Here is a 27,050-nt window from a genome sequence, read left to right as displayed (position 1 = left end):
GCGCGCAGCAACGAAGACCCGACACAGCCAAAAATAATAAAAAGACAAAAAAACCCTCTCTTTGGTCAAGAGGGGTATTTCTTATTACTTCCAGGATACTAATGAAGCAAAGTTTACTCATCTTATGAAACATAATCCCATTAGATTTCAAAAGGAACAATTTCTTCCAGAAAGGAGGCAGCCTGAGAGACCAGCAGTGGAGGATCTATCCCTCACAAAAGGGAACTGGTTAAACCACTGTATGACTGTCAAGTTTTTTTATTAAAAACGAAAGCAATTTCTAAGAGTGAATGGCCTTTACTACCTTCTCCTTGGACAACAGGGGTTGCCACTGGTAATCTGAAAACTCTTCTAGAATCTTTCATTTGAACCAGGTTAGTTCACCAATTTTAGTACTGTAATTAATTCTAGCAAGCTCCTCTGGCTATATTAATTCAAGAGACATCTGTCCCACATTAAGACAAGAGTAACATTAAAATACATTAAACACTAGAAACTACAACAGATTTATTTAATCATTATCTAACTACACTCTCTTTATCCTTTTAAACAACAAGGTGTCATTTGAATATGGCTCCATATCACAATATAAGGCAATAGGTTCTACATACAACAAGATACAGAAATATTTTAACTTCGGCATTAGCCGTCTTTCCAGGCAACAACTGCTAATAAACAAAAATTTTTTAGATAAGAAAATCTAGGTACCCACCTGATATTAAATACCCCTTGAGCCGTGGAAGGAGAGTTTCTGGATCAATTAGAGTGAGTTTGCCTAGACATTCAGCAACAACATTTCTGGTTCCTTCTTCTGCACACTCACAGTGCTTTAGCAATAAGGCCCAGATGTTTTCAACATATGGTTTAAGGCCCACCACTGATGCAGAGCTAATAATTTCCTTCAAGGAATGAAGCAGTAGATACTGCCTTTTGGGTTGACTGGTTATTTCTTGTAAGACAAATGGTAGATATTCAGGAAGGTTGCCCACACTAATGCTGCCTAATGCATAGGATGCGGCTGATTTGACTTCTTCACTAGGAGATGAGAAGGCTTCTAATATGACAGATTTTAGTTCCAGCTGCCCACTTAAGTCAATATGATGCCCAACTTCTCCAAGAGAAAGTAGAGCTAAGAGGCGAATAGAATCTGTAGACCTTGAGTTCTTGACATCTTGAATAAACTGACCCACTACAGCCGGTCCTTCTTTAGGGCATGCTCGAGTAAGAGCAGCTACACATTTGGCAATGGAATAATAAGACTGCTTATGAGTAAGAGCTGTGCTCTGAGAATAAACTGGACCGGTCAGCATGCGCAACAAATCCATGTATCCTAGATTATTTGTTCCAGTGACAACCAGAGCTTGGAAAAAGTCTAGCATGGCGCTAAGAGCTCCCCCTTGCAATAAAGGTGATCTAACAAGTCCAATAAGTTCATTGAGAATGGATCCACTTATCTTTGAAAGGGAGGAGGGATACACCTTTGCCAGTGTGGTAAGAAAACTGATAGCCATCTGTGAAACATGCATATCACTTTCGCTGATAAGAGGGGGGAGCTCATCTAGAACTGCATCAATCATGGCAGCTGTCAGGCTATCACTATAGTTTTTAATTAGAATATCTAGAGCAGAAAGGGTACCCAGTTTCAAAGCTCTCTGGTTTTTCCTGAGAAATGAAGCAAGGATAGGAACCCCTTCTCCCAGGACAGGCCTCAAATCTATCTTCAAAGGCGACCCAGCAATCAGTGTCAACGCCTTCACTGTAGTTAACCGTGTAATCTCATTCTTCAGTCTCTCCAAGAAAATCTGAAGGGTATTAGGCAAGTCAGAGCCCAAATTGTCTCCAAGGTTGCAAATAATTTGTCCCATACAGGAAATAGCCCTTTCCTTGACTTCCTGATCAATGTCAGCTGCTTTTAACCTCTTAATGGTACAGGTAAATAGATCTTTGATGTAAGGAGTCGCATCAAACGAGGACGGCTGATCTAAAGGACGAATTACTTTGACAAGCTGTTGAGTAACAAGAAGCGCTTCAGATGTAATCTTGTAAAATGGATCTCCAACACAAGCCACCACTGGAGGGACCAAAGCTTGAACATGAGGATGGAAGACTTGAGGAGAGTGGTTACACAGGATTACATATAGACAGGACAAAGCATCAATCTTCAAATTTGATGAGCTTGATTTATCATTCAGTGAGAAAATGATTCCTAAAATCCAACCAAAAAAGAAAAATCCAGCATTTTTATCCATGGCACCTTTATGAATTTAAAGCTAGTTTTAAAATTTTAAACTAATCCCTAAAAGATTGCTAAAGTTCCCACTATATATTACCTCTAAAGCAGTCGAAATTCCACAAGCTATGATAAATATCAAAGTAAAAAATTTTAGGGTACGATTTTAAACTTTTTACTTTTAACTTTAGGTATTCAATGGTTCTGTAAAAAAGTTAGTTCCATGTGCAAAGTTGTCACAAATTATTCTTTTCAAGGAAACAATTATTTAAGCTTATCTAAGTCTTAATAAAGTCTATAATAAGTCCCAAAAGTGATTTACTATTTCTTTCATACCTGGTACAAGTACGGGAATGTGTTGTGTTAGGGCCCCAGGTAATACATTTACCAGTTCAGTTAACATGTTAAAACAACACTGTCGGGTCTTCACACTTTTTTCTTTCATCTGTTTGTGCAGAGCTTTAACAATGTTGGGAACCTGTAATTATCAAGTGCTCATTAGCTGGTTCAGCTGTTGGTACTTCCTCAGTACACTTAACACAAATTACAGGGGCTGGGGACAAACGGAAGAATTTTTTTGGTCAAATTCCTAATTCCACTAACTGTCAACAATTTGTACAATACAAACTTTGTTGCATCTACTATATATGTTCTCTTGAGACTATATTTGCTTGATCCTGATAAATAAGAAAGCAGAGAAAAGCTATCATTAGCTTTCTACAGAGCAACAAAAGTCTTCCTTGATTAATTTTACTTATGAAATGCACAAGACTCAATAGAGATCTAAACAATAGAATAATTTTCAACCAAAACTTTAGGGGCATAATTTATAAATGGTTTTTGAAACTGAAATAGCACATACAAGCAATTAAAGAAAAAGGACAAATTATGGAAAAGAAACCATTAAATGGGTCCTTGTGTTTGCTTTTCGTTGGCTATTACAATGAAATCAACCTCACTTCAAATGTAGTTACAAGTGGCAGGAATAAGAGTCAAAGACATCTGCTTCTAAACTTTCTAATGTCAGTCAGTAAATCCTAAACAGATTTTACCAATAAATCTTATGGATGCCAGGATACAGACACATACCATATCGAACAATGATGTGAGAGAACTAGAGGCAAAAGAAAACAACTATCTAATTAATTCACCACAGCATCATCAAAATTTCCCGTGATTTTTATCTGCTTTCCATATACTTAAGTCAATTGCTTATGTCCTCCATACACTTTATCTTTTTCTTCTACAATTAATCTTCAGTGTTCACCTTTAAGTTCACCACAAACTTTTAAAATTTTTACTACTTGAAAACAAGATAGATATGGCATGTACATCCCCTCCTCTGGTTTAGTTGTTTAGTCCCTCTCAAGATCTGTTTTGTAATCTACAAAAATGGACAAATATGTACCCCATAGGGCTGTTGTAGAGACTGCACATAGATAGGAAAATACCTAGCATGTACTAAATATTCAACAAATGGGGGCTATATAGAGCTAACATTTAGGATCTTAGAAAAGATGTCCTCAAGTGAAAAAAATATGTATTTTATCAAAAACAATAGCTGGTATATATAAATACTATGTAGCAGGTTTCATTGTATGTTTACATAGATCATATCATCTCTACCTTGGGTAGACAGTTCTAAGTAAACCCTTACTACATATGAGAAAAGTAAGGTTTAATAAAATGTCTAAATAACTTGTCCAAGATCACACAGCTAAATTAGGAGGGAAGGAAGCTATGAACACAAGTAGTCTAATTCCACCACCCTAAGATTTCTCCATTAATCAAAGATAAAGACTACTTCACTGAATCTTAAAGCTAATATTGTTTAGCCAGGGAAAGTCAAGAAAACTTCAATCAGAATAAATTATTTACAAGTAATGTAATATGAGCATCCATAAACTACTATACAAACACATTCCAGAACTGTTTCTCTAAAGCTATTCTGGAACTCATATTTCCATAGAAAAACATCACTTTAAACGATCACATTTACTAGCATGACTTTTAAAACACACTTTTAAACTGACCTGACTCTGAAGCATTGTTAAAGGTGTTTCTCCCTGTTCCATTGCATCAGGGTCACACAGCCAACTTTGCACAGGACGAGTTTGCTTCAAAAGAGAAAGGTATGCATGAAAAACATCTGCCTTTACATTCTCTTCACGCTCTTTAAATCTGGATATCAGTGCAGGAGAGACGGTCTTGTAGAATTCTGGAAGCATTTCATGCCTTGTGCTAACTACAGCATCCAAGCACTTAGCAGCTGCACGTCTCACTTTCCAACTCATGTCATCATCGTCACTGTATTCATCATCACTCCCTAAAGAGAAGTTTTAATGTTAACAGGCTATTAATCATAAGAAAAGTTTAATACAGAAAGTGAACTGATATTCATAACTAAGATAGTTTTCTAACTTTCCGCTAAGATATACAGCAATAGATAGGTTTAAAAAGAACTAGTACTTAAATCGGAGGCAGAATTTACTTAAAAAATTTACACATGAACAAACCTCTAAAGAAAAATTATCTGATTGTGTTTTTAATTTGTTAAACATTTTCTCATTTATGGGTAATGAGCTGCTTATTAACTTTTTAAAATCATTTATTAACACATTAAACTTCTTCAGATTATAAATATTTGTAAAATCATAAATGTCCCAGCCTTTTAAAATAATGTGAATAGAAGTTCAATTCAAAAGATTCACTTGACATTACAGGAAAATCAAACAAACAACTGGGATGTTTATAAGATAAACTATAAAACAGATTTGTGGTATAGATGATGTGATAAAAAGAATGATCACCAATCCCAGGTCATGCTGTGAAACTAATTTTTCAGGAGAGAAAAAGAATCCTGACACCAGCTTTCTTTGTGACTACAAGGCTTTTTCACTAAATGTGTTGATGGGCTATTAGAAACAAATATGCATATTCTCAACCTTTCAAGATATTATCTTAATATAGCTTAAATAAACTATACTTTCTCAATTATAACAAGAAAATTCTGCCCACATAACAGAGCACCAGCTTTTCCAAACTCCTGTTAAACATTAAAACAATATTCCAAACATAAGCATTAACAATTCTCTCTCACTTATATATTCTTGCTAACTTTTGTGTGTGTGAAATCTCTGAAAATTATTTCCTTCTAACACCATCAAGCCGAATCAGTTGGGTAACATGAAGTCAGGAGGATGGCCTACATATTAGCAGTTCTCAGGACAGTCTAAAATTACTAACAATAATTTCGTTATTCTTAGATGTAAGAACTATAGTCCTGAAATGATTCCTCAGTGGGGGGAAAAAAGATATCATCACTTCTTTGGCTTATATTCCAATTAGCTTAGTGACAGCTAAATGTAGCCAACTATGCCTTGGAAAATTTTCCCATCTCCAGAAGGCTTACTTAATTTCATCTTAGCACTTTATAGTAAAACCCAACCAAATACTGCTAAACCAAGGCATCTGATTTATTCACCAATAACTATTTGAAGAAAAATTATAGGGTACTACCAAATAGATTATTTTAAAGCACATAAATAAATGAAAAATTTCCAATGGCAACCCAACTATAGGAATGACTTTACAGAAATATACTTAAAGGTTATAAAAATTAAACAGCCTAATCATGAAAATTATGTTGGTTTTATAAGTTACAATAACATTATGATAAAAAGATATTTACTAGGTAAAATCCATGTACCTGATAAAGCAGCCAAAGGACCTGGTTTGTTATTCAACATCAGTACTTACCACACTAAAAAAACCAACAATCAAAAAATCTGGAACATAAAATGTTACTCCTTTTTCAAAGGATATTCCTATTATAAGCTAAGGTTTCCCTTCGTTAAAATAACACATTTACTGAGTGTCTAATGTGTGTCAAGCACTGTCCTAGGCACTGGGATAAAGCAATTGATAAAGAAGACTAAAATTAAAATATCTTCCTTCATGAAGCTTACATCCTGGTACGGTAGAAAATAATTTCAGTGTATCAGAAAATGATTAGGTGTAATGAAGAAAATAAAAATGCTGCAAAGGGAGATAGATATGAGTATGAAGTAAGGGGACAGCCCTGAGATGGGAGACCGGATGATGAGGGTGTGTAAAAGAAGTGATCAGGTATAACCCCAAAGTGTTTGGCCTGAAAAACTAAGAAGAATGGAGGTGCCACTCTGAGATGGAGAAGTCTAAAGAAGAAACAGGTATGGGCAGGCAGTGGGAGAAGGGTGGAGAGAAGATATTTTAGACATCTAAGCAGTAAATCAATTAAGTAGTTGTATATATGAACCTGGAATTCACAGGAAAGGTCTGGGATAAAGGTAAAATTTGGCTTTTTAGCATATTGATATTAAAGCTAAGAGACTAGATGAGATCAACAAGATCATAAGAACATAACAGAGAAGTCAAGGACTAAGTCCGGAAATACTCCAAAGTATAGTGGTCAGGGTGATGAAGAGGAACCAGCACAGAGACTGAAAAGGAGTAATCACAAAGATACTGTGGTATCCTGGAAGTTAAATAAAGAAATGCTGCTGAGAACTGAGGAATAGGAAGACTCAAATATTTGAGGTCACTGGCAATCACTGGAAGACTGGATTTAAGAGAATAGGGGGAAAAAGGAGTTGGAGAGCATTCATTCTTTTGAAGAGTACTGTTGTAGTGTAGAGAAATTGGGCAGTATCTGCTTGACTCTAAAATGGGATTAAGAGAGGTTTTTTGCACCTTTTTTTTTTAAAAAAAAGATGGATGAAATTAGACTTCAGAGCAAGTCATTATCTAAATTCATTCAAAGAATCAAAAGTTTATAATTAACAGGAAATCCACCAATGCATATACCCAATAACTTAAACATTTCTATTATGATTCTTTTAATACTAGCAGAAACAACTAAACATGAGCAACCCTGTGTCCTTGAAGTGCTACTCCTTTCCAGAGTAAATACCACAAATCACAGCACAATGACATCAATCATACGAGCCTCAGAAATGCTTAAATTATTCATAAAAGTTAAATGGAGCCTCAAACAATATTTAGGATTTCTCAATAAAGTAACTATGTATGAAACCAACCAAACTGCTATGAATATGTTATCTATAGGTACAATTTTTAAAATAACATTCATTTCCCTCCTTACAAAAACATTTTGTAGAAAATTTGAAAAATAAAGAACAGAAGTCACTTATAATTGCTTGCCAAGAGAAAAACACTAGTAACATTTTTTTCACCATATTAAAAAAAATAAAACTGGGACAGTAATTTTTGCTACCCACTTTTCATTCAACTTATTAACTGCTTTACCAAGAACATGATTTTGAACATGTTACATAGCAGTTCAATACGTGGATGCCCCATAATTTTTTTAATCAATTTGCTCTTGTTGAATATTGTGGTTATTTCCACTTTCACTATCATAAACAAACAAACAAATAAACACACACAGTACAATCTGGGTAAGAATCACCTCCATCTATAACACTGGGTCTTTCATGAAAATATAACAAATTCCTTCTACTTAATTTGAACTACCTTGGTCATCATCATCACCACCATCCGCATCCATGGCATTTTCATCTTCATCTTCATCATCATAATTATAATTTGGATCATAAGTAAGATACTTAAGACATATATTTATAATGGTAGAAACATGAGGATATACTTCCTTAGGACATCTGAAGAACAAAACAAAAGCTGCCTTGAATAATTATACTTTTCTCCTTGATTCAGTTATCTGCCAATTTTGCTTTATTTCCAGATTTTTTCCCCTTCCCTTTAACATAGTATAGGAAAGTGGTTTCCAGCCCTCAACACCAATGATCCTTCATCTTTCCTTCCCACTGACTTCATGTTTTAAAAAAGATTTACTTTTCAAATTACTCTTAGTTAATCAATTTTAAGATGAACTCCACACACTTTAACATCTCTGAAGTCAGATGCTCCCTATAATAAATGGTATGACGTAGTTAACTGTGGGGTCACACAGAGAAATCTGTATACGCTCCATCTTCTCAACACACGACTAGAACACCAAGCCCAGATAAATGTATTCTTCAGTAACTAGGATTACTGGTGAAAATGCCAGTGTACATTCAACTAGGCTTGGTCTTCTAACTTTATGTTGAGAAAAGACAGAACATATAATAAATGCCCAACAATAAGGAAATAATTTGTATTTCTCAATTAAAAGGACAGAAATTAATCCCATAATTTCTGATTTTAACAATTTGATATGACTATAAAAGCTCCTTATCAAAAACCATGAGTGGCAAATAACTACTTATAATTACTGCAAATAACAACAGTGAAGTCTCAAGACACTGTGCTACTACACTGTCAATTCTAGCCAAAAGCAAAAAAAAAAAAAAACAAAAACACCCCAAATCTCACTACTTAGCCAGTATGGCCTTCTTGTACATAAATAGTTTTTATTATTAGAACCAAGGTTCCAAAACTGAGAATCACTGCCGTAGCAAAATGGCTGTAACACATCTCAAAAACTGTTGAAGAGATATGAAATTCACTAGTATACATTTCTGACCAGATAATTAATTTATCCTGGTACTCTCTCAGGATAAAGACTACATCATTAAAGTAAACTGAAAGACAATTATAAATACCTTTCCCAAGTTCTTTAAGAAAAGTCCTAACAATAAGAAGGAAACATTTTCAAAATAAATGTAAGGACTGTATTTTAAAATAAAGATGATATTCATTTCAAATACTGTATTGGTTATCAGTTACTATTTAATAAAAACTTAATTAAAACACATTTGAAATCCAAAACTCAATCCCAGCTGTCAGTAAAACCCATTTCTCCTCACCCACCTAATCTAGATCTTAATTATTACCCTATTCTTAAGACAAATTTTTATTTGAAAAATATAGATCTTAAAAACTTGCCTTCTCACAAATGATTCAAAGGCTTGAATGCAGTACTCTCTTAATTCATCGTCATCTACATTACAAAATTTTACCACCAAAGGAATTATCTTCTCAAGGTATTCACCTAAGAAAAGCATATTAGTTCTTATAAACATTCGTTAATACTTTTTAATGAAAACTTTTAAATACATAAATATTTCTTACCTATTCTATGACCAGCTTGCCTACTAATAGCAGCAATACACTGTATGTAGGTTCTTGTTGTTGACATGGAATCATTTTTGGACAACTCTGACAACAGATGTTCAATAAGATCAACAAAAACTATATTTCCACAGCTCATAACCAGATGGCCAAGAGCAATAATGGTTCTTTTCCTCACTGCAAGTCTAGGGCTGGTCAACTGGGGGAGCAGACAGGTCAGAATTGAAGGATGGAAATTAACAAGAAGTCCTCCTTGCCTTAAAATAAAATAAAAAGAAAACAAATAAATACAAGATGTCCAAGTACTACTAAAATGTCTGCCCTCTGACCATCTCTTGATTACCCCTTCTCCCTATCGTCTTTCCTCTACAAATCTACACACTGAGTTTCAACAATCTTGTTGGTCCAACCCTCTCTTTCAAATAATTTCACATGTGCAGTTCAATGACTCAATAGCAGTCAAACGTCTGTGTCCCGGCAGGACAGTGCTAGTGATCAAGTCACACACAGGACAAAAGGTCTAAACTGAATTTTCACTACTTATCAAATTAAGCATAAATTCCTCACCCTCCTCAACAAGACTCCAATGTATCAAAATGATCTCCTACCACTTTTCTATTCATTCTATATTCTGGAAAATTAGAATACAATGTTTCCCAACTCAAGACTACTTACATATTCTGATATATTCTATGTTTAAGCATAGACACCTGTGCCCTACCCACTTTTCAAAACTAAATTCAAACGCCACTGTTTCCATAACAAACTTTCTTGGATCCTTCCATTTTAAACCCTCAAATACACTATAGTCTCCATTAATATTTAGTCCAATTCTGCCTTACATTATAGCCATTTGTGTTCTTACCTCCTATAGCAAAGTATAAGCTCTTTGTGTGCTAGGATAATAGCTCTTCACTTTTACTATATATTTGTACCACATGAAGGCACTTGATTATTTTCAAGTTCAAGTGAAGTAGCCACAAATAACAAATAATGATGACATATAATGATTATGAGAATCAGGGACAAACTGAAACTGACAGGTCTTTTAAGGTTACTTCCCCCCTGGAGTTGCCTAGATCTCTTTCTATATTCCCAAGTTTGACTTCCAGAGGAAAAGTAGAAAAGCATCAAATATATAAAGCCAAGTTCCTTCCACCCTCACAACACATGCTGTAAAAAAACATCGTTGCTGAAGAATACCAGCATTATTTTAACTGGAAAACTTGCCACTCCTACCAGCACATCTCCTTATCCAAGTAGATCATTGTATTCAAGAATATCAAAGAGTAAAACAAAATATAAAAACTCTGCTGAAATATTTAAGTCACAAATTTTATTATTTTTCAAAACTACAAGAAATATGCTTGCTATGCAGTATTACAGGAAAATATAATTAGCTTTTTTCTTCCCTCACTCCTAACCACACACATTTATAAAAACAGACACAATTTAAACATGAATAATTTTAGACCAAGCTTTATTATATTTATCAGAAAGGGTTCTTAATAAATGCACAAATACTTGTATTGTAAGTAATACAAACAATAGTCATGTTTACCTGCTCAACATATCAGCCATAATATCCAAGGCTTCTAGCTGAACAGAGACATCTTCCTGCTTTGCTATTGCACTGGTAAGACGCCCAGTAATCTTTTTACATACGTTAGCAGCTAATGCAGAGCCTGCATGAATAAGAAACCAATTATGATTTCAAGGCAAGTATGCTGAATTCCACCTTATATTCATGCTAGTTAGCAAATATTCAGCAACTCTAAACTTGATTTTAAAACTGACTCAAGAGATCCATGTCAGAAAAATATGTTTCAAGGGAATTCCCTGGCGGTCCAGTGGTTAAGACTTCACCTTCCAACGCAGGTGGTGAGGGTTTGATTCCTGGTTGGGGAGCTAAGATCCCACACGCCTCCAGGCCAAAAAACCAAAACATAAAACAGAAGCAATATTGTAACAAATTCAATAAAGATTTTAAAAATGGTCCACATCAAAAAAAATCTTAAAAAAAAAAAATGTTTCAAAACAGGTTGTTTTTCAAATAATTTATTGGACGTAAATAAGAATTAGACCCCGCTGCAGGAGTACACGACACAGGGAAAACAGTATTGATTCAGTAAACTCTACTGGATTACTATTTCTGTGCATTGGCATGAATGCCAGCTATGGAGCTAATAGTAACTGTAGTGCTTAAAACTCTAGATTGGAAAGCAGCGATGACATTTTTCTCTATTTAAGTCCTCTTTACTAGTAACCTAATAAGATCCTTTCCAATCCAAACAAAGTAGAAATGTTGTTCCAGGAGACTCATCAATAAAGATTATGGCTATTTTAAAGTAGATCTGTGTTGTTACTGACCAGGGAGAAAAAAAAGGAAACAAGAAACTGTGAAAGTAAAAATCTGAATGGTTAATAGAATTCTTGTTAGAGCCAGAAATCAGCTAAAAACAAACATGTTTCAATGAGAGGGAAAGAATGAGGAAAATATCAGTGTATCTAATACAACTATAAATAACACTTCAGAGTTGATGAAATAAAGTAACACTGGCATGATATAGTGAAAAAAACCCATCACCTTTGGATTAAAAGATAATGGGTATGAATCTTTATCCAACCAGGTAATCAAAACTTTGGATGAATTAACTTAATCTCTGAATTTCAGTTCCCTTATCAACAATCTACATTAAGACCTCCCATATGACTGACATTTTTAGACCAGGTGAAATAATATACACGATCTAGCATGATACCTAGCATAGAGAATAATAAATATTTATTAAGTAAATGAGTGAAAACTACATACTAAGACTACATTATTACCAATATACATCTTTTCATGAAAGAGAGTAATTTCACCCCATTTGCAGATGAGACAGTAACTTTAGCCTGCAATTTTAGCCTACAGCTTAGCAGTCAAGACAAATTCTAAAACTTATATTACATAAACATCTGTCAAAGGTCAAAAGCTAATTACTTGACAAATTCATTAATTGTAGTTTTAAATTTTAAAAAAATTATAGGTAGCTATAAAAGGCTCTGCCTTAATTAAAGATACTAGTAACTGAACTCTTTCACAGCTGTCTTAATGGTGCTAAGTTTTACATCATAAATTCTAAAGCAAAGCAAAATTAACACTGAAAATAGAAAGCTAATCAGAAATAACTCATGATTTTGGTCATCTTTTCTCTCATTGCATAGGCTGGCTTAACTCTATTCTGCAAGTCAGTTAATACAATATAAAATCTTGCTCCAACATAAAAATCCTTCAGAACTGTTATTCCAAAGAGATACTTAAATTCAATCAAAATAATATTTTTAAGCAAAAATAAGACTCCAGACTTTTTTTTCTTCACTATTCAAAGGGATGCTTACAAAGATCTTTTAGGGATAGATACCTCTCTCCCTCCCTGGTCAGGAGGAAAAAAAAAAAAAAAAAAAGGTGGAGGAGAAATACCTCCATTTCTAAAAGGGAAATAGGAGAAAAAAGCATTCTTGCTTACCACTGGAAGCTGGAGGGAGTTCTCCAATTACTGTTTTAAGGCCAATACTCGAAATATCTCGAAGTTGCTCTTTATCAGAAAGCATATTAGTGCAGAGGGTATCTACAATTGTCTCTACTTGGTATTCTTTTACTTTACTCACTAAAGGGCCAAGACTGTAACATAAAGAAGAAAAAACATTTTTTAATCTAGATAAACAAAAACAGAAAAACAGATGAGTGAAAACATTAACTTTTCTGCTTAGCAACTGTCAACACGAAATAAATGCTATGCTTGTAACAGACAGTATACAAATAAGAGTGTTTAAAAATCCTTAATAAGCTCTTTGCAGTTTCCAATTTTTTCCCACTTATTTTCATCACAGTATCATGAAACTCAAGATGCTTTCACCCTCTCCCGCCAAACCCTTCAATTCAAATACACACAACATCTTTTAATAATAAGAAGGCTAATTAGGAGTCTGCTCCTAACAAGGATCCTATGATTTACCTGCAATAGAAATTCCATCCAGTATATCACATTTTGCCAACTGTGACCCTTCCTTCCTACCATCTATCACCAACTCCAACTCATGAACCAAAAAATTTATATTCTTTTTATTTTCTTGTTTAAATTTTAAAAGCATCAAATAACTGGGAAAAGCTCTTCCACTGTGTCCTTTCCACAGAATTTAGCACACTAATGACTAATAGTCATTAGTGCATGACTATTCATTGAGAAACCACTGTATTCAAGACTGTACTGAGTAACAGAAGTATGGCCCCTATCTTCAAAAATTTACCATCTGGTTGGTGAGGTAAGGGACTCACATAACTACTTTAGAAATTATGCAGGCATTGCATTCACTACTCTGCACAATTAAAAAAAACCCAACTTTTAAATTCAATGTTAGTATTTATTTACAGACAGGAGACTGCACCTCGGAGACAGATTTTTAGGTACTTGTATTTACAGGGTATAGTTAGAAAAAAAGAGCATTTCAAATGAGAGACTAGAATGAATAGAGTACATGCTGAAAGAAATGAGAAGTCAAAAGAATTGCTTGATGCAAAAGGCAGATGAAACACAAAATAAGAAAGGCAAACACCTGGGACATTAAGGAGAATCTTTAAAGTTAGGCCAATGAATTTAAATGTGATATGGTAAAGTTGGGAGCCAATGCATTTTCTCAAGCGTTAGTGACATGATGAAAATAATTTAATTTGATAAACACTCAGATCAATGTTTCACATACAGATTCTCAATAAATAACAGCTGACTGACTGCTTGACTAGAAAAATAGTAGGCAGTATGATTTGGGGAATTAAGAAAGAAGAAAAATAAACAGAAAAGTTGGAGAAATCCAAGAACAGCTCAATCCAAATGGATGGAAATGATAATAAGAGACATGGCATATATGTAAAGACTGAATGTGAAACAATACAAATTGGGATTGAAAATAAAAGGAATTCCAAAAATGAATGTAAAAGACTTCTAGCTTCTAAAATGGCAAAATAGCTTTGTTGGACAAATCCTCCTGCAGATAACAGTTACAAAATCTCTAAAACTGTATTTTAGAAAACAACAATTTGAATGCATAATGATGGAACTAAAAACAGATGGAAAAAAGTGTCTACCTAGAATTCCATATTTCGTGAAATCACCCTTTAAAATGAATAATAATAGAAATATATATTAAAGACAACTTCAGATAAAAGCTGAGACTACATGGCAACCAGACCTATACTACAGAAATTGCCAAGGGAAGTTCTTTAGGCTAAAGGAAAATTAAACCAGATGATAACTCAGATTTACAGAAAGAAATAAAAATTACCAGAAATGGTAAATGTGTGTATACCTAAAAGGCTACATTTAAGAGACTATATATTTTTTCTCCCAACTATCCATAATACTGTATTATGGACACACACACAAATTTAAAAAACAATAGTAGCACATAGCCAGGAGGAAGGTAAATGGAAAAATGTTATTTCAAGGTTTACATAATTTATATCAAGTGGTACAATATTAACTTTTAAGACTGTGGTAAATTTAAGATGCAATTTATAATCTGTAGCCTAGAGTGACAATTTTTAAAATAACACAAAGATGATGTATCTGAAAAGTCAACAGACAAAATCAAAATTAAATATTATAAAACAAGACACTTTCCAACTTTTGGTTTCAGGAACCCTTTTAACACTTTGATAATCAATGAAGACCCCAAAGAATTTTTCTTTATGTGGGCTGTATGTATCTGTCAATGCTTACCACATTAAAAATTAAAAGTAACAATAATAAAGGCACATGTTAACATAAATTTAACATTTTTAAGGAATAACTATATTTTCCAAAAAAACAAAAAATGAGAAAAATAGCTGTTTCACATTTTTGCAAATTAACGTTTGGGCTTAAAATAACTGGATTCTCGCATCTGCTTCTGCATTCAATATTTTGTGATATAACCTGTCATGTAGCCTGTGGAAATTATACCATATACTTATGGGAAAATGAGCAAATTACACCATATACTTATGGAAAAATGAGCATCAAAGTAACACCTTAGTATTACTCATACTACAGTTTTGGACTTTTGTGGTCACAGATGTCCCAGGGACCCCCCAAATCAAACTTTAAGAACTGCTGCTATAAAATATTTGATTAACCCAAAAGAAGGCATGAAAAAAACAAACCCCACCAAAAAAAACACACAACAAAAGAAACAAATGGAAAAAAAAAAGTAAAATGGCACACCTAAATCTAACTACATCAATGCTTACAATAAACAACAATGGACTAAAACACTCATATCAAAGGGAAGAAATTATGAAACTGAATAGAAGAAAAAAAAGCAAGACCTAACCATCTGCTGTCTACAAGATGCGTAATTTTAAAACACAGGACTTCCCTGGTGGCACAGTGGTTAAGAATCCGCCTGCCAATGCAGGGGACACGGGTTTGATCCCTGGTCTGGGAAGATCCCACATGCTGCAGAGCAACTAAACCCGTGCGCCACAACCACTGAGCCTGCGCTCTAGAGCCTGTGAGCCACAGCTACTGAGCCTGTGTGCCACAACTACTGAAGCCCGCACACCTAGAGCCGGTGCTCCGCATCAAGGGAAGCCACCACAATGAGAAAGAAGCTGGTGCACCACAACAAAGAGTAGCCCCCCCTTGCCTCAACTAGAGAAAGCCCGCGCGAGCAGCAACAAAGACCCAATGCAGCCAAAAAATAAACAAATACAAATAAAAGCACAGATTAAAAACTGAAATAGAAAATGATACACTAATCTTTTTTTTTTTTTTTTTTTTTTTTTGGTATGCGGGCCTCTCACTGCTGTGGCCTCTCCCGTTGCGGAGCACAGGCTCCGGACGCGCAGGCCTAGCGGCCATGGCTCACGGGCCCAGTCGCTCCGCGGCATGTGGGATCTTCCCGGACCAGGGCACGAACCCGTGTCCCCTGCATCGGCAGGCGGATTCTCAACCACTGCGCCACCAGGGAAGCCCTGATACACTAATCTTAAAAAAAAAAAAACTGGAGCAGCTATATGAACATAAGAAAAAATATATTCCAAGAAAAAATATATTCCAAATGTATTTAAAAAGAAACATTTTATACTCATAAAAACATCAAACATTAGGAAGACATAATTATAAATGCGTATGCCCCTAATCATACAACTTTAAAATACATGAAGCAAAAATTGGCATTAAAGAGAAAAACAGATAAATTGACAATTATAGTTGGAAATTTTAACACTTTCTCAGTATTTAATATTAAGAAAAGAAAAAAAATCACGAAGGATATAAATCTGAACACTACCAGCTACCCTGACCTAACATTTATAATATACCATACCCAACTACTGTAGAATATGCTTTCAAGTGGACAGGGAACATCCACATCCACCAAGACCTATCATATGCTGAACCATAAAACCAATCTCAATGAGTAGACAAAAGAAACCAAAACAAACAAATAAACCTCCCTGAAACCTTAAAGAGTATGGTTCTCTTACCATATGCAATTAAGTTAGAAACCATTAAAAATAAAAGTAAAGATCTAGATAGCCTCCAAATATTTGAAAGTTGCTTCTAAATAATCACAATGGAGATTAAAAATATTTCAAACTGAATGATAATCAGGATCGAAAAGAGGGGGATATTCACTGATGACGATTGTTTAGATAGACTATCCCGAGGAATCAACAAAAATTACTGTGATAATTATGAGATACTACGGTTTGCAGTTAAAAGATTCAGTATTGTTAATTGTTGATTCTCTTCTAATATTTCTATAGCTTCAACACAATCTCAATCTAAATCTGAGCAAACTTACTTTTAAAACATAAATTAACATTCTAAAATTTACATGGAAATACAGAGAACTTAAAAAATCAAAATACTCTTGAGAAAAGAATGAAGCTAGAGAACTTACACTACCTAATTTCAGACTTCTATAGATCTACACCAGCGTTTCTCAACCAGGGGTGACTTTTGCCCTTCAACAGACATTTGGCAAAGTCTGGAAACATTTTTGGTTGTTCCTACTGGAGGATGAAGGAATGCTACTGGCAAAAATAGTGGGTAAAGGCTTAGATACTGCTAAACATCCAACAACACACGCAATACAAAAGATACCTCGCCATAACAAAGAATAATCTGGCCCCAAAACTCAACAACACCAAGCCTGAAAAAGCCTGAGTTATGCTAATAAAACTGTATGGTACTGGCATTAGAAGAGACAAATAGATCAGTGGAACAAAAAAGAGTCTAGAAATAGACCTACACTTTTATAGTCAACTGACTTTGACAGAGATGTCAAAGCAATTCAGTACTGAAACAAAGATGTTTTCAATAAATTAGTACTTCAACAACAGTATTTCCATATGGGAAAAAAACAGCTCAATTCCTACTTCACAAAAATTAATTCTAGATCACAGGACTAAAAATAAAAGCTAAAACTACAAAGCTTTTAGAGGAAAACATAAGAGAAAAATCTTTGCAACATAAAGTTAACAAAGATTTCTTCAGCACAGAAAGCAATAACCATAAAAGTTGAATTAATTTATAAATTAAATCAAACTAAACTAAATTTTAAAATAAATTAAAACCTCAAGGTCATCAAATTGGGAGAAAATACTATAAGACATATATGTGCCAAAGGACCTATATCCAGAATATATGAACTCCTATAATTAGTAAAAAACAGCCTCAATTTTTAAAACAGGGAAAAGTCCACAAAAAAATAAATAAATGGCCAATAAACAAATAACATTAGACATCATTAGTCATCAGGGTAATGTAAATTAAAACTACACCTATACACCAACTGGAATAGCTAAAATTAAGGAGTGACACAACTAGGATTTCCTTGGTGGTCCAGTGGTTAAGACTCTGCACTTCCACCCCTGGTAGGAGAACTAAGATCCTGCATGCCGAGGCCCAAAAAGAAAAGAAGAGTGACACAACCAACTGCTGATGATAATGTGGAACAGCTGGTACTTTCATGTAAAATGGTAAAAATACTTTGGCAAACAATTCCACAGTTTCTTAAAAATCTAAATGGACAACAGCAACTTCACTCTTCCTAAGAAATAAAGACACATGTCCTGAAAAGGACTCACACAAGAATGTTCACTGTCTCTTCATCCACAATAGCCAAACCTAGGAAGATATCACTGTGCTATCAGTGAACTACTAATCAGTAATAAAAAGTCACTGGGCTTCCCTGGTGGTGCAGTGGTTGAGAGTCCGCCTGCCGATGCAGGGGACACGGGTTTGTGCCCCGGTTCGGGAAGATTCCACATGCCGCAGAGCGGCTACGCCCGTGAGCCATGGCTGCTGAGCCTGAGCGTCCGGAGCTTGTGCTCCGCAACGGGAGAGGCCATAGCAGTGAGAGGCCCACATACAGGAAAAAAAAAAAAAAAAGAAAAGTCACAAAACACTAATACATCCAACATAAAACCAATTTAAGGTGAACAATGTTGACCTTAAGTAGGGAAGTTGTGAGGTAAAGACACAATTTTATCTTTTTCAAATGGTTATCCAGTGTTTTGAAAAAAGGTCCAGCTCTTCTCATGATGCCACCAACAGCATCATGTATCGAATACTTTCCATTCTATTTTAAACTACTGGTCTATTAATGCCTCACTACCTCACTGCTTTCATTAGATAAACATAATAGTATGTTTTCGTATCTAGTAGGGCTAGCCAACATACCTCCAACTCCAGAAATTTTCAGGGAATTTTTTGTCTATCTTGAGCAAATACCCTGTCCCTCTTCTCCCTTCCACCAAAATATATTTTAGAATCAACTTGCCTAGCTTGTGGAAAAAACTTACTAATTTTTAGAATTAAGTTAGCATTAAAATAACCCGGAGAGAACTGACAGCCCTGCTGAGTTATCCTATCCAAGGACCTGAGATGTCTTTCCATTGGTTCCAAGTACATTTTTCTGCAAGTTTGTTTTTGTTATTGGTCAAGAGTAAAGTTTTTCTTCTATAAAAGAAAGTTTTTAAAAAGAAAATTGTAACCTTACCTTAAACCATGCAACACCCTCACCCAAGGTTACCACTGTAACATTTCTTGTCACATTTATTGCTAGGCATTTTGTCTTTCTGTTACTATAATAAATGGACATTTGCTTCCATATCTTCTAACTGGTTATTTGCTTATGTGAAGGCTACTTATTTTTGTTCATTAATTTTACACCCAGTTCCTTCATTGAATTCTTATGGTTTACACTATTTTTTTCTTCCTCTGATCTATTAACATGATGGAATAAAAATATTAATAAAGCACATAATGTTAAACTGTCCTTATACTCTTGGAATGAATGAACCTCACTTGGTCAAAGTATATTATACTTAATGTATTGTTGGATTTTATTTTGAACATTTAAATGAAACTGGTGTCTAGTTTTCCTTTTTAGTGTTGTATTTAGTCAGAATTTATCATCAGTATTTGGTTTTAAAAAAAGACTGGAAGGTTTTCATACTTTATGTTCTGAAATCAATTATCTGCTCTTCGAGGTTTCAAAGAGTTGTGTGAAAGATTTCTGGGCGTGAGTTTCTTTTGGGTGATGAGTTCTTTGATAAATTCTCCAATTTCTATCTATTAGGATTTTCCCTCCTCCAAGAATCAGTTCTTGGGTTTTATCACCTAATATATTACTTTTGTTAATATCTTAATTCCTTTCGTATTTTCCTGAATAAACATAATTTTCCCCCCAACCTGTTAAATTTTAAGTATAAAAGATCATCAAAAGCTCAAACGCTCAGGTTTCTAACAAGATTCATACTCAAGTGAATAAAGACCTGTGTACCTCTCCCCTCTCAATCTGGGACAAAGCCTACATTTTATTATCATTTTTAAAGGCTGCTTATTGCTCAGCACATAATTTGAACCAAACAATTTTGTTTATTAATAAGCACATGGCAAAAGAAACAAAAGATGAAAAATAATTATTTAAGTAAAACTAGACTCATTCGCATTATTCTGCAACTTACCATTTTTTGAAGACCCGTTTGATTTTAAACTTGCTAATGTCCCAAGTTAAAGAAAGTTGTACTACATGTCTAGAAATTCTATGCTGACCAATAATTTCTCATACTTTTGCCTGTTTTTACAGTGGATATGTAAAACCTTAGCCTAAAATAAATATAAAACCTTTATAAGAAAATCCAACAAAGGTAATAATGAGACAATACTTTATTTAAATTGATACCAGATATTATATGCCATACAAAATGACATAAAATTCTATAATTTAATTTTTATATGAAACCAGAAGTTATACTTACTAATAACTTACTTGTAAATTTTTAAGGGTTTCTAGTATTTGGTATGCATAAATTAAATAGATGCACTAATACAATTTACCAAGAACTCAAATTCTGTACCTTTAAGAATAAGAGTCCAGCTGTCAATATCACACCTAACAAGATGCTGTCAATGCACCGTACACACAAAGGTAACTGAAATTCTCAATTTTTAGGAAAGATTCTTCATAACTATTGTATCATCAGTGTTAATTAAACTATGGTTTTAACCGTTGTTATCCTTTATCAAGTCTTATTTTTTACTTCCTTGTCACTGGTTCTTAAAACCACCCCTCCTCCCTGGAATACAGAGATGGAGAGCCTTTTAACTAATACAGAGGTGGATAGACCTTTTAACCTAGCTAAAAAACCTGGCCAAACAAGTAACAGAACTACTCTTTCTGGAGTTTCCTACATATATTTCATAAGAATTAAAATAACATGTCCAGCCAACACAGAAACTACATATAAGGAAATGTGTCTCATGTGCCAAGCACAAATACTAAACCAAATCATCTACAAATTCTAAAGAAAAACTCCAGAAAGACATAGTACAAGACTAAGATAATTTACTAGTTATTACACTGAAGTTTTTAACGGAAAGTGAAGGCAGTAGGAAGCAAGTAAAAAACAACTTACCATTTGACAGCTAAATTCTGTACCTCTCCATTTTTATCTTCCAGTAACTTCAAAATCATTTTCACTACCTTCCTTTCACTATCATCATCCAACTTGATGGAATCTTTCTGCAGTTCTGTCATCAAATCATTTGTAGCCATAAACCTATCAAAAAATTAAAATTTGTTGGTAATTAAAATTTTTAAAGCACTAATTAAAAAAATCATGGTTTTCAAATCCAAAGCTATCATTCATATCTAAGTCCTGATCTACTCTTCTAAACAAGGTATCATTGGCTAACATTATTTTCCCCAGGTTAGTCTTGATTTCAAATTTACTGACCGCACCTTCAAGGAATGCTCTTTCATTCTAATAAAGTTGACCACTGAACAACGTGGGGGTCAAGAGGTTCACCCTCCCCCCACCTCACTAAAAATCCATGTATAACTTTATAGTCACCGTCCATATCTGCACTTCCGCATCTGCAGATTCAACTGACCACAGATCACGTAGTACACGTAGTATGTATTTATTGAAAAAATTTCCCATATAAGTGGACCTGCACAGATCAAACCCATTGTTCAGGGGTCAGCTGTAATTGCATCACTGCTTTTAGGGGAAGAAAAGCTCCTCTTTACTTTTTCTTCACATGTGATTTGAATTTTATCTAGGAAGTCTTTAACTAACATTAAGAATACCTTCCTGTGTAATACTGTTGTGTTGGATTGGGGGTTACATATTACAAATCACTGGGAAAATTCCAAAATGCAAATTCTCACCTCCACCCCAACTCCCACCACCAGGATCAAATGTATTTTCAAAACGATGAAGAGGTGATTCCAAAAGTTATTCCAACTGACATCCAGCCCCCTTTCCTTAAGAACCACTACCAAAGGACAAAGTTTTAAACTATGCGCAAGCACAGTTCTTTATCAAGTCTTATTAAACTGTTTATAAAGAAAAGCATATGTTCAAATTGGGATAATACAAGGTAAATTAAGCATGGGCCTTTTAAAAATCAACACCGTTCTCCTAATTGGAAGCCCCTCCCCATTTTATATGATGACAAAATGAAATTAAAACCACACAATATTCCAGAAAGTTAAAAGAACAAACTGAATAGAACACTAATGCAGGCACTTCTACACACAAAGCATGAAAAGCACCTTAACTATTTTACTTAGATAAAATCCATTAAACAACCATACCAGTTAGGACCTCTAAGAACCCCTGAAATGTTAATCATCTAGTTGAAGAGAAAACATAGTGATCATCAATTTAAGTAAAAATGCATGTAATCCCAATTTTAAAAAAAGTTACTTTATAGTTCTGAAGAAACTATACTGGTACACAGATTCCTTCCTTTATTTACCACTTATTTATTCACTGCCTGTTATGATGCTACGAAAGCTGGACTATGAGCAAAGAACAGATAAGATGTAAGTCTTGACTCCTAGCCTCAGACAGCTTATACTCTAATAAATAAGTCTACTGATTTTCAAAAATCAATAATTAACGGTTAAACATTTTTTAAAAGTTGAAATGGACACCAGCAAAATTAGCAATAGATAATATTTTTAAAACTCAGAAAACCTGGATTGAGATAGTATGAGGTTATAAGAAGAACTACTTTTTAATTGTGACCCTGAAACCAGAAAGTTCCTTCTGTTCATGTGTTAAAAGGCTTGCACTATAAATCTTATAAGGAAGTTGTTTGACCAGTTTGAAAGCTGTCTATGGAAGATTCAAAAGTCAATTTGTAAAACATCTCTTAGGCATTTACTGCTTTAGGTATGGGGCGAAGAGCTGAGATGATAAATTTATACTCAGTCCCCTCCTCTTAACTTATTCATCTCACACAGCAGACAGATAAATGAAAGACTCTCACACAAAGTTTCTAAAACACTCAAGGGTATTTGGCAATGATCACACCAAAGAACCGATAGTTTGGATCTCAAGGGACTACCAGGGCTTGCATGGGGAAAGCTGGTTCGGGATTTTAAATGTTATTTGTAAGCATGGTGGTGGTGGTGGTGAGGGGCATAATACCTCAGAGTGAAGCAATTCAGTGTGTCTGAGGCACAGGGAAATAGAAACCTAAGAAGACTGAAATGTAGGCGGAGGTCAAGATGGGAAAGGTTGTATATACTCATTCACTATGTACTGAGAACCTTTTATTTGTCAGGTACTGTGCTAGGTGCTATGGATACGAGGGCTGGCAAAAGCAAGCACAGTTGCTTCCTGCTATCTTGGAACTTACATAACAGTTGAAAAGAGGCATACTGATTTTTTAAAACTACATATATGAGTACTTACATATGTAGTTATGAATTAAGATAAATGCTATGAAGAAACGGAATGTGGCACAAAGAAAAGATAATGGGATAACAAAGTAACATGACCTGGACTGGAATGAAAGTTGTGTATCAGGGAAGACTGAGATCTTAAGCATGAAAAGGAACTGTGTGTGGGGGGAGTGGGGAGGTTATGGCCAAGTAGGCAGGGGCCAAAAGATTAAAGAGATTTGAAGATCTTACTAGGATTCTAGTCTTTATTCTAAAAGTGACGGGAGGATGGTTCTGAAGAACCTAGGGGCAGGACAGGAATAAAGATGCAGCCGCAGAGAATGGACTTGAGGACACAGGGAGGGGGAAGGGTAAGCTAGCACGAAGTAAGACAGTGGCATGGACATATATACACTACCAAATGTAAAATAGATAGCTGGTGGGAAGCAGCTGCATAGCACAGGGAGATCAGCTCCATGCTTTGTGACCACCTAGAGGGGTGGGATAGGGAGGGTGGGAGGGAGACGCAAGAGAGAGGGGATATGGTGATATACATATATGTATAGCTGATTCACTTTGTTATAAAGCAGAAACTAACACACCACTGTAAAGCAATTATACTCCAATAAAGATGTTTTAAAATAAATAAATAAAAGTAATGGGAGGGACTTCCCTGGCAGTCCAGTGGTTAACACTCCACGCTTCCAATGCAGGGGGAGCAGGTTAGATCCCTGGTCCAGGAACTAAGATCCCACATGCCGTGCAGCATGGCCAGACAAATTTTTTTAATTAAAAAATAATAAAATAAAAGTAATGGAAAGCTACTCATCCAAGGTAGAGATGGGGAGTAAATGGAATGATCAGATTTACATTTCAGAAGTATTACTCCAGCTACACTGTGGAAAACAGTTTGAGAGAAACAAACTTCATTTAGCAGGCTGGATAGAGAACAGTTAGGAAAGCTATGGCAGCAGTCTAAGTGAGAAATGATGGTAGCCAGAATTAGGGTTATGACAGTAAATGGAGATGGAAAAAATGGACACACAGTCAATTCTCATTATTAGCAGAGTAAAATTTGTTATAATCCCCAAATCAATTCTCCAGTGTTTTCATGACATTTGCAGACATGTGAAGAACCAGGAAATATTTGAATCACCCAAAGCACACATTCTGCACACACTCCCAGCTGACACTGCACCAGGTGACAGTCTGCCTATTTCAGCTCTCAAACTGTAAACAAGCATCCTCTTAGTCTATCTGGTGCCACGGGGTTTTTTTGTTTTGTTTTTTGCATGTTTGTGCTTTCTGTTGGTAATTTTGCTGTTTAAAATGACCCCCAAGCATGGTGTTGAAGTTCTATCTAGTGTTCCTAAATACAAGGCCATGATGTGTCTTCCAGAAAAAATACATGTTAGATAAGTAACTAATGTGAATAATATAATGAGAACAAACCCTATTTGAGATTTACAAGGTTAAAGTTTATAGGTCTTTGAAATGGATTAGATATGGAGATAGTAAAGGATGAGTTAGGAAAAGGACAAAGAAGTAGAAGGGAAACCACAGAACTTGGGTGTTATAGTTGGTATATATCCTGTCCAGTCTTAGTGTTAATTGAATAACCACTGTCACACATTAGACAGTTCAATCACTCATCTTACAACACAGGAAGAGAGATTTAACAAGCCTGGTTCAACTACAGGCTATACTGAATGGCCACTCCTCTGATCCTAATCAGCAAAATCCCAGCCAAAGTCAACAATGTGACTTAGTGCCCAGCAGACCAACTTTGTCTGCCCTTGGCCAAAAGTAAGGACTGGCGGGGGGGTGGGGGTGGGAGTGACCCAACAGCCCCTACAGTCCAGGAACTATTCTGAGGCTCATACCTATATTTCAATTATAACACCCAAATGAATAACCCAAACAGATCTGACGCTTTCAGGGAAAGCATATTTTTTTCCTGGGCATAAACACACAGAACATCCATTTCAGTAAGTTCACTTAGCAACATAAAATACCAAACATCCTCCTAACTAAATGAGTGACTGCTACTTCTTTACCAATTATAGCTTTTCCTCTGCTTTACTATGCCCTCCTTATAACATTTATTAAGATGTCAAATGACAGAATTGCCCCTTTCTGACATTCACAGAAAGATAGACAAGATGAAAAGGCAGAGGGCTATGTACCAGATGAAGGAACAAGATAAAACCCCAGAAAAACAACTAAATGAAGTGTAGATAGGCAACCTTCCAGAAAAAGAATTCAGAATAATGATAGTGAAGATGATCTGGGACCTCGGAAAAACAATGGAGGCAAAGATCGAGAAGATACAAGAAATGTTTAACAAAGACCTAGAAGAATTAAAGAACAAACAAACAGAGATGAACAATACAATAACTGAAGTGAAAACTGCACTAGAAGGAATCAATAGCAGAATAACTGAGGCACAAGAACAGATAAGCGACCTGGAAGACAGAATGGTGGAATTCACTGCAGCGGAACAGAATAAAGAAAAAAGAATGAAAAGAAATGAAGATAACCTAAGAGACCTCTGGGACAACATTAAACACAACAACATTTGCGTTATAGGGGTCCCAGAAGAAGAGAGAAAGGACCCTAGAAAATATCTGAAGAGATTATAGTCAAAAACTTCCCTAACATGGGAAAAGAAATAGCCACCTAAGTCCAGGAAGCGCAGTGAGTCCCATACAGGATAAACCCAAGGAGAAATACGCAGAGACACATAGTAATCAAATTGGCCAAAATTAAAGACAAAGATAAATTACTGAAAGCAGCAAGGGAAAAATGACAAATAACACACAAGAGAACTCCCATAAAGTTAACAGCTGATTTCTCAGCAGAAACTCTACAAGCCAGAAGGGAGTGGTATGATAGACTTAAAGTGATGAAAGGGAAGAACCTACAACCAAGATTACTCTAGCCGGCAAGGATTTCATTCAGATTCAATGGAGAAATCAAAAGCTTTACAGACAAGCAAAAGCTAAGAGAATTCAGCACCACCAAACCAGCTCTACAACAAATGCTACAGGAACTTCTCTAAGTGGGAAACACAAGAGAGGAAAAGGACCTACAAAAACAAACCCAAAACAATTAAGAAAATGGTCATAGGAACATACATATCGATAATCACCTTAAACGTGAATGGAGTAAATGCTCCAACCAAAAGGCACAGGCTTGCCGAATGGATACAAAAACAAGACCCATATTATGTGCTGTCTACTAGACCCACTTCAGACCTAGGAACACATACAGACTGAAAGTGAGGGGATGGATAAAGATATTCCATGCAAATGGAAATCAAAAGAAAGCTGGAGTAACTATACTCATATCAGATAAAATAGACTTTAAAATAAAGAATGTTACAAGAAACAAGGAAGGACACTACCTAATGATCAAGGGATCGATGCAAGAAGAAGATATAACAATTATAAATATATATGCACCCAACATAGGAGCACTTCAATAAATAAGGCAACTGCTAACAGCT

The 27,050-nt window shown here is 35.1% G+C and overlaps 1 protein-coding gene across 1 annotated transcript in view; it reads right to left on the bottom strand.

Annotated features, from left to right (window-relative positions):
- CAND1 (cullin associated and neddylation dissociated 1) overlaps positions 1–27,050 on the bottom strand; it is a 42,568-nt gene that overhangs the window by 5,851 nt on the left and 9,667 nt on the right. Inside the window, exons 2-10 of the mRNA XM_059080759.2 lie at positions 21,279–21,422; positions 12,838–12,992; positions 10,887–11,010; positions 9,326–9,582; positions 9,140–9,245; positions 7,766–7,911; positions 4,264–4,556; positions 2,567–2,708; positions 713–2,206 (exon numbers count right to left, since the gene is read on the bottom strand). Of these exons, the coding sequence (XP_058936742.1) occupies positions 713–2,206; positions 2,567–2,708; positions 4,264–4,556; positions 7,766–7,911; positions 9,140–9,245; positions 9,326–9,582; positions 10,887–11,010; positions 12,838–12,992; positions 21,279–21,422 (2,861 nt within the window). The remainder of the gene's footprint in view (positions 1–712; positions 2,207–2,566; positions 2,709–4,263; positions 4,557–7,765; positions 7,912–9,139; positions 9,246–9,325; positions 9,583–10,886; positions 11,011–12,837; positions 12,993–21,278; positions 21,423–27,050) is intronic.

Source organism: Kogia breviceps, chromosome 12 (assembly GCF_026419965.1).
Source record: "Kogia breviceps isolate mKogBre1 chromosome 12, mKogBre1 haplotype 1, whole genome shotgun sequence".
Taxonomy (NCBI): Eukaryota; Metazoa; Chordata; class Mammalia; order Artiodactyla; family Physeteridae; genus Kogia; species Kogia breviceps.
This window is presented reverse-complemented; position numbering and strand designations above follow the sequence as displayed.